At 43.7% G+C, this 9123-nt stretch overlaps 1 protein-coding gene across 3 annotated transcripts in view; it reads right to left on the reverse strand.

Annotated features, from left to right (window-relative positions):
• Positions 1 to 9123, reverse strand: part of SHANK2 (SH3 and multiple ankyrin repeat domains 2) — a 250055-nt gene that overhangs the window by 13630 nt on the left and 227302 nt on the right. For 2 of the 3 annotated variants that reach the window (XM_054515204.1, XM_054515205.1), the window contains 4 exons: positions 6161 to 6220; positions 5799 to 5923; positions 5208 to 5319; positions 1734 to 4134 (listed from right to left, as the gene is read on the reverse strand). In XM_054515204.1, the coding sequence (XP_054371179.1) occupies positions 1734 to 4134; positions 5208 to 5319; positions 5799 to 5923; positions 6161 to 6220 (2698 nt within the window). The remainder of the gene's footprint in view (positions 1 to 1733; positions 4135 to 5207; positions 5320 to 5798; positions 5924 to 6160; positions 6221 to 9123) is intronic. The other variant, XM_054515206.1, reaches the window with a different exon arrangement.

Consider the following 9123-nt stretch of genomic DNA (forward strand, 5'->3'; position numbering starts at 1 on the left):
GACAGCCAAGAGTTTTGCTGCTCTTTGCCACTGCCAACTCATCCCATTTATGCCCTCATAGCTCTTTGGGCTCAGCTACATTCCAGATCCTCTCTCCAGCTTGCAAAGATGAGTGTTTGTGTTTGCTTTTCAGGGAAGAAGCAGGATTTCAGCCCCATTGAAATAATGCTTTGGGTGGGGATTTCCCCCCCTGCAGCTGAGCCTCTGTACTCCATCATGAAGATGCAGTAATTTGCCAAAGCTGAGTTAGAAAAATTAAAAAACCTCAAGGACAGACAAAAAAACAACATAAATTTGTAACACTAAGTCAGCTCTTCCTCTAAAAGGTAACATATGGGGCTACTTCTGCTTACATAACAGTTTGCTTTCCTCTAGGGAAGTGCTATAGTTTTTCAAGTTTTCCCCAGCCTTTATACCTTTAAAAATGTATTTTCACAGAAAAAAATATTTCAATTTACTTCTACTTTTCATTTTCCTCTCAGTAATGAGAGTTCTTTTACATATTTACAGTGCATTGTAGTCGGTAGCCTTGGTTATTTTCTAATAAAATAGGGATGCTAAAGATCTCCACTGTAACCTGGAAGTACCTTTCAGTTTAAAAATAGAAGCTGATAAATAATGGTATACACATGAAGCTACAGACAACATGCTCATGGGGCTTAACAAGAAACATGATCAACATCTAGCAAAAATAATGTGGGGTTTTTTCATGTATGAAGGCTTTTCCTGCAGACCCAGCTCAATTTCTTCTCCATTTAGTCAAGTGCCACTGAGAGGAATTCCAGAATTTCTGTGCTTTATTCCCATTTTTCAATTCTAAAAATTGAATTCCCTCACTGTCACCAGTTTGATGACTTCCATCCTGCAGGAAATAATATCTAACTGTGTGATGCCAAGGCTGTGGATCACACTGTTTTCTGAATGAGCAATCTTTGCAATCAGCAAAGACACCCTTCCCTTAAAAACAAATTATCTTCATGCCTGCAAAGTACATCAGCTTTCCAAAGCTGATGCTATTTATTAACCACCAGAATAATTTTAATAAAATTGACTTAGGTGGCACCTTTTTTAAAAATCTAAGCCAGCATGGTGTTTTTGCAAGAAGAAATACCTCAGTCTCCTATTGAAACATACAAAATTAGCTTTCTCTTTTTAATAATTGTGGATTTCAGGATATTATGTCCACATTTCATACAGATCTGGTTTAGTGATAACATGGACAGTGCAAAGTGATTTTTAATGAGCAATTCTCTGAAATACTTTATGATTAAGTAGATTAGGAGAGGTCTCAGCATGAATCAAATGAGACCACACAGTGAATCCAAAGCAACCCTTGGCAAAAACACTTTTTACCTGTTTGAAGCCAAAATACCTCGTGAGACTGAAGAAAAATTAAATTATCACCCCATTTTAAAAGGGAAGAAACTAAAGATAAAAAAAATTAAAGAGAGAAAAAAAAATTAAAGAGAAATCTAAGAAATTCACATCAAAACAACAGAAAGGTATGTGCAAACCTTGAAGTTGAAGGCTGAGAAAGCTCTTGTCCTACCATGTAGGCAACACAAATGCTTGACAATGTAAGAAATTCTTGTTTGACACAGATTATTCGTTAAGCAAATACAGAGTACACTTTTCTTTTATCTATGTGATTTACAGGAGAAGATAGCAAAGGGATGGCAAAAAAAAAAAAAGGTCAAGCCTTTTTAGAAAATGATTTGGTTAATTACTTTTACCTTGTACTGAGACTCGCAGTTTTCGTTCCAGTTGGCGACTCCAATCCCTCCCCTGGCTTTGAGGATTTCTCTCTGTTCATTTGCTGGAGTATTGAGTTCAATTCACTAATGACATTAGCCTTGGGGCCTGAGAGAATCGGGCTTTTCACCTCTGGCACGTCCCCCCAAAGCTTGGATGTCCTTTGGGGGACAGCTTTCACCAGGTTGGGCTGGGCACTGATGGGAGGCGGGGGCGGAGCGGGAGGAGGGATCACAAAGCTGTCTACAGTTTCCTCGATCAGCGCGTCCTTGTAAAGTGCATTGCTTTTGTTGATTATGGGCTTCATTTTTGGCTTAGGAGGTACTGGGGGTTTGTCCACCAGAAATGTTTGCCCATCTGCATAGACTGTACAAGTATCCACGTTCTCCCCCCCTTCCGAGGATAAGGTAGAGATGCTGGACACCGTTGAGATAGTGCTGGTTGTCTCTAGGTGATGGTCACTGCTGCTCCGACTGTCAACCTCCTCGATCCCAGAGTCGGCGACGTTGTCGAAGCTGTCGGGGGGTGGCAGGAAGGATGCAGGCAAACAGTTTGAGAGACCCACTTGCTTTTTGCCGTCCAAGGAGTTTGCTGGCTGGCTGGGAGAAGGGGTGCCGTTCTTCCTCTGCGCCACCAGGTCTGTCAGCGCCGAGCCGGGCACCGCGCGGTCGTCGGGGATGTCGAAGCTGTTGGCAAACTCCAAGGGAGGGGGCAGCGGCTCAGTGAACAGGAACTCCTCATCGATGTCCACTGAGGCCAGGGGCGGCGGGGGGATGCGGAAAGGCAGGATGACAGGGTCGTCCACAGAGCTGGCGGCCACGATGGTTTTGCAGGGAGAAGCTGGGGGCTCGGGTGCGGCAGGGACGCTCAGCTCGCTCTCCGCTTCCTCGCTGCCCTCCGGCCTCTCTGGTGGGGAGTTCTCAGGGCTCGGCTCCATCTCAGCTCCCTTTTCCTCCTCATCCTCGGGCATATCATCTGACTTCGCCGTATCCACTGTGTGCACCATCAACAAGCCAGCTGATTTTTGCTGCGAGGTATCCACGATGTTTATCAACATGTTCTTCTTCTCCTCAGCTTTCTTTTCTTTCCCTGCATCCATCTCGTACTTGTTCTCAGTCTCCTGCCGTCTCAACAGGCCGCGGGTATTTTGCCTGGTGACAGTGGCAGTAACAGGAAAAGTCGTTTCCATGTTGGGTCTCAGCTTGGTGTCGATGTAAAGCGGTTTGTTAAGGTCGGTTTTGACTGCGTCCCCTTTGCCTGGAATCTGCTGTGTCTGCTCTTTCATGGCTCTGTCCCTGGCAGAGAGCGCGAGGGCAAGTGGGGAGTTTGGATCCAGCAGCTTCCCTGTGACCGGGTGGACATAGCTATCCGAGCCGGGAGCACTCGTGGGCTTGGCTGCCACCATACTGTTGTCAGTGCCTTTCGTTTTGGACGGAGCGTTCAATGTCCTTGAGTCGCTCTGGCTGCTGGGCTCGCTGCTGTTAAAAAGGTTTTCGGGGGGCTCCCTGGGGGTGGGGATCGGAGTTGGTGACATGAGCTGTCTGAAACCATCCTCGCCGCTGAACATCGCCTCCTCGGTGAACTTGGACTGCCTCATCCGTGGTGTCGGCGGGGTCAATCCAACGTCCTCGTCTCCCAGGTCTGTGGAGAGGAAGGCCGGGGAATTGCGCCTCGCCTCCAGCCTCTTTTCCCTGTCCCTCACGGCCCCTGCGATGGCTGCTGCGAACGGGCTGCTGACTCCCAGGCTGTCGTCAGGCCGAAGCTGTCCGGGCTGCTCCGAAGACTGAGGATCGATCTCCATGCTGCTCCCTTGGCTGCTTTTCCCGCTGCTGCTGGTGGATGGCTCTTTGACGATGATGGTTGGGATTGGAATAGAGCAGGTCTTTTCTGGACTGTCCTCCACATTGGACTGTTTCACCAGCATCCCCTTCCTCCTGGCTGGCTTGGCCGGCACGTAAACGGCTTTGCTGGCGATCTTCCCGACCTCGGAATAGGGGTTTTCCGGCATCTGGCCCCTCTTGCTCCTGAAATTAGCCTGAGCTGCGGCACTCCGGTTGTACAGGTCTTCTGAGTCCAGGGAGTACCGGTCCAGCTCCCGCCGGTAATAGATCCCTTTGTCCCTGATCATCGTCCCCACGCTCTCGGGCCGAACCAAAGAGATTTTTGCACCTGAATTCTGGTTAAATGGAGGTTTGATCGTTCCGTAGCTCCGGGAGGTCAGGGATTTGGGGGAGTTGTACAGAGAGGGGGAAGGTGGCGGTGGTGAGGGAGGTAAGGACTGTGGTGGTGGTGGGATATCTTCAGAGGTGTCAGGCATTGAAAGACTTCTGGTAAACTTCAGCATAGGAGGGGCCAGAAACTGCCGCTCTTCCTCTGTTATTCCTGAAAAATCAGAGAGTGCTTTTGAAACACTGCCACATCCACCAGGATCCCCCACGCTGTACTATTTCTCCATCCAACCCAAAATTCCAGGGTGCATTCCCCACGGAATGGGGAGTATGCAAAATTCCAAAAGAGGCCTTTAGGTTGATTCCCACCATAATCATTCTTTCCTGTTGGACATCCCAGGTGCCAGGATTGAAAAGGATGTTATGGAATTTTAATTAAACTGATGCATAAGCAAATGTTTGGGGTTATTGTATCAGCAAGGTGGCTGTAGAAAAGCATATTTTCTTTGAAAACTATTGAACAGGGAAGATATTCTGTGCAGAGGAGCTGCTTCTGCCTTGCTCCAATACTCTACAATGCATATAATAAAACAACTCAGAAACTTAATGAATTTTTAAGATGCAATTGAAATTTAGCAAAGGGACTGTGAAGATCCTATTGGGAAAAAAACCCATCATGTTGCATTTCAAAAGATGACATTATATCATTACAAATATGGCTTTTAACATAAATAAACTGGGTAATACTGGGATAGTTTGGATGCTAATTTTACATCAGCATAATGCATTTCTAAATTGATAAAAGTCACTGCTAAAATTACTAACAAGAACAAAGAAAGCCAAATTTGGTCTGCTCTTTGTTTCTTTATTGTAACAACATCTATTGCCATAATTTGAAATGAAAAAAGGTGAATTTTAGTCAATTTGATCAACAGGATTTCTTTGTAAACTATACAGCATTACAATGCTTTCACTTCAATAACAAGGGAAAAAATGGATCATATTTTGCCTTAATGTTTTGCAAAAGTCTTGTACTGATCTTTTTTTTTTTTTTGGTCCTTGTTATAGGGAACATTCTAAAGAAAATAACCAAATTATAGTTCCATACTTGCCAAATGTGGAAATCACATCACCTTACACACAAACTTCTTTTCTCATGAACTTTGTATAAGGATTAAACAGCAACTCACTGGGGTAAAGATGTTGGAGAAACACACTTTAGGAAAGAACCAAAGTTACCAAAAGTATGTCAGTAATGAACAAAACCATACAAGAGAGGCATTTTACCTATAGATTTTTGTCTTCTCATTGTACCCCGAGGTATACCCAGAAAAGGACCTTGAGGGCTCCCTGGGACAGTGGGTGTCATCACAGCAATACCCTGTCTCTCATACATGGACTACAAAAGAGCAAACAGAAACCCCAACAGCATTAAAGCATGAAAGTCTCTCCCATGTGGAAATAATGCCTCATCCATTACCACTTTCACTGAGAATTCTTATGGGAAATAATGGATCTGGGGTTATTTCTGGGGAGGAGGTGGAGAGAAAGGGAAGGCTGGGATTCGTTTAGACACTCATGACAGGACAGCAGCTGTAAGTGGAATGTGTTGATATTATTTACAAGGCAACAGCTTAAGGTGGGTAATGGAAAAGTATGTCCAAAATGCAATAAAACCAGTTACTTTTTTTACCTGCAAAATTTTGTAAGATTAAATTCTGCACTTGAATGATGCAATTTCAGAGTTCTGGCATTTAATTTTTAGTAGGTGCTATAGTATTAATGTCAATTATTCCCTTACAAAGCATTGGGCAATATTTAATCAAGGAATTAGACACATTAGTAGGAATAAAGCAGTGCTTTGTGGCTCCCACTCACATTCATATCTGAAGGAAAACATCTACTAGAAGGCCGCTGTTTTATAGTTGCCACTCTGGAGTCCACAGTTGCATTGTCTGCAATTCTTGATGGCTTGGAAACTGGCACTATTTCATCCACCTTATCTGTAATATAAAAGCATTCAGTAAAATAAATATCACTTGTTCAAAGAACTGGGAAAGTTAAGTATTGCAAGGTCAAAGGAAGAGATTTACTTTTCAAAAAAATGCAAAGAAAAAGTTTTTTTGGCATTTTAACAAGGCAACGCTTGAGCATCATAAGTCGTGCAAGCCGAGCACTTTTTATTGCTGCTACATAACATGCATGCTTTAGTTTTAAGCCTGCATGCATTTAATGTTTACTTAGTGTGACTCGAAAAACAATCCTCTTCTTCAAACCTTCAAAATGTGAAGGGAGAATATCTATATAGAAATGGAAAGAAGACCTTTAGAAATAGTGAATCCGTAGAGCACTGTTTCAAATAGAGATAAGCAGACTGTACTTAGTCATCAGAATTTTCAGTGATATTTTGGACAATAACAAGTACTCCAGAAGTGCTCTTTCATGCCTATGCTCCTTAAATAATAACATCCTGATTTGTTCACACTCTTGGACTTGTAGGCTAGCACTGCTAACTGCATCCTTTATTTAAATGAAACTTTTATATGCATTTCTGTTGGTTTGTTTTTTTTAAATTTATTTTAATAACTGGACAGTTTGGGAATGCATTTAGTCATGGTCAGAAGCAGACCAAAAATAGGCAAAGTCCAAATTTGAATGAGAACTTCAACATTTGGATTTGGGACTCTGATCTACTGCATGATGTGATGGGAAAATACAGGGATAAGTTTAATCAGGATATTCCAAAGCTGAGTGCTGGTGTTAGCCCCGTCTCCAACTTTGGTCACAAACAAGGTTCATCAGCATTAAATACAAAATGCTACTCCCTCACATGGAAGACCTTGAAGCACAGTATAATCCCCTAATTATTGCCTGACAGCTCCTTTGCCCCTTCTACTGCTATGAAACCAAGGCACAGAGAAATTAAATCACTAGCCCAAGCCACCAGGAGAGTTTGAGTTTGGAATCTCTACTAGAATCCAAACTGGAATCACACCAACACCTTTCTTTGCTATGCCTTCCACTGCTTTTGCTTGCCTGTATCATGTTCATTTAGTGTCTTTTCCTTTGAAGTTTCACCAAAACTAGGATTAGTTTCATAGCCTGTGGCATTTCTGTGAGTGGAACACCTCAGCCTGGCTCCTGGGCTTCCACAACACGAGTCAGAGCAATGCTACTTTTCAGCAATTAGCTCCATCTCCCAGATAACTCATTATTTCTCAAACAAGGATAGGTACTTCATTAGGATACTGCAGACTTGAAAAATCCCCAGGGTTTTGGTGATCTAGAGCTGGTGTTACTACCCCAAGTATTGTATTTAGGGATTTAAATTTTACCTCTCACGGGAGAGCAGCGCACTCAGAGCACTGGATATTGATATGGATGGGAATAAGGCAGGAGGAAAAGAGCTTTTGATCCCTCTAAACAGTAGATCTGGCTGATGCAAGGATGATATTTTAAACAGGAGAAGAAGAGAGGGAAGAACTTTTAGCCTTTGGGTTAGGAAGAAGGTTGTCCTAGAAGTGGATATTTCAGTGTCACAGAGGGTCAGGGAGCAGGCAGGAAAGGAAAGGCTGATCAGGACCAGTAGGCTGAACACTTGAACACTGCTGAGAACTCTCTCACAAGAGTAGTGTTGCTGTTTCTTTTCAACTGAAGTTAGCATTCAAGTCTTTTCTTGGTCTGCTTTTTTTTTTTTTTTTTTTTTTTTTTTTTTTTTTTGTGGGGCTTAAATCATCCAGTGGAAGGAGAAAGGGAAAAAAATTCTTAAAATTGTCACATGTATTCAAAAATAAAAAACCAAGTTTGTGTCACATTTCATAAGGCTTTTCATAAGGGGATCTATCACCAAGAGCTTCAACTGGGCAGAGATTTCCTCTTAAGGCTCTCCCACCCTTGTTCTCATCCCAGAAGCCAAACAACTAATCTTTGGGATACAGAAAGAAGGAAGCCTTGGAAACGGAAGCACTCAAAATCTGCACATGAGAAATAGAAATACACCACGTAAGAAGTGATCCCCTTTATTTTGAACAGACACATGTAGCCAGATACCCATTCAGACAACAAAAAGCTACAGGGAAAAAGTGATGAGGCCATGACAGACACTTGGAAAAGCATGAAAATTTTTGTTGGGGATGAAACATACATACCCTCCAACTGCACTGATTTTGCTAGACAATCCTAGAAGTCAGATCCTAATTTTGGATCTGACCAAAATATCAGTTGGTACCCATTCTTAAAACCATGAGGGAAAAAAACCCCTGGGTTTTTTGTGAGTTTATTGCAGGTTTCTTGTCTGTAGAGAGGTTTTCAGTCCTTCTCACCCTATGGCTGCTCCCATTTGCCACATTTAGCCAAAGCACCCAGAAATGGGAGAGGAGGGTGGGTTAAAGCTTGAGCTGCTTTGCAAGGAACCCTTTAGGGCTTCCTCGCGTGGCACTTCCAATGGCAGCACTGCACAGCTCTTTCTCTTGCTCTACTGCCTTTGGACCAGAAAGCAAAGGTAGAGTGGAACTTGTCATTTTGGAGCTACTACAGCAAAAAATGTGAGGCCACAGAAGCAGCCAGCACGTGGAGACTGATCCTAAATGGCAGCAGCTACATGGCGGGTCCTGTGAGAAATGTCAAAATCTGAGCGCCTGGCCACGACTGCCCAACCCTGCCGGAGTGAAAGCACGACGTGAAACAAAAACATCCTCACTGCCCTATCAAACGTGCTCTTCAGGCCAAGGAAATGGACTGGCTGAACCACAGCTAGCCCCACCCAGACTCACCCCAGAGAGAGAAGACGTGTTGGGCCAAACTTCCACTCGCCTGTGCCTCGAGCTGTTTGTCTCCACAGCACCAGAGTGCAAACCCCTCCTGCATCCGAACCACACATTCCAAATATACTCCTACTTGAATAATTTGTCAGGCTCACTAATTAGCTCTCCTCCCAGTCTCCTTGTGAGCTCAAATACTCTACAGCATGCATTCCTTCATACCAACAAGAGGGGAGGCTCACAAGCTCATGTTGGAAATTCTCTGATGATAACTTTACAAATAACCCTGACAAAAGAGAGAGAATAAAGTCACAAAACGGATGCAAAAATTGGCACCTGCTGTGAGGTGTGTTGACAGAGTGGCCCAAAGAAGCCTGCCTCTAATGGGATTTTTTAAAGAAATGCAGCTGGATGAAGGTCAAAAGGAAGGAGTGTGGGAAAAG

This window comes from Molothrus ater, chromosome 6 (assembly GCF_012460135.2).
Source record: "Molothrus ater isolate BHLD 08-10-18 breed brown headed cowbird chromosome 6, BPBGC_Mater_1.1, whole genome shotgun sequence".
NCBI lineage: Eukaryota > Metazoa > Chordata > Aves > Passeriformes > Icteridae > Molothrus > Molothrus ater.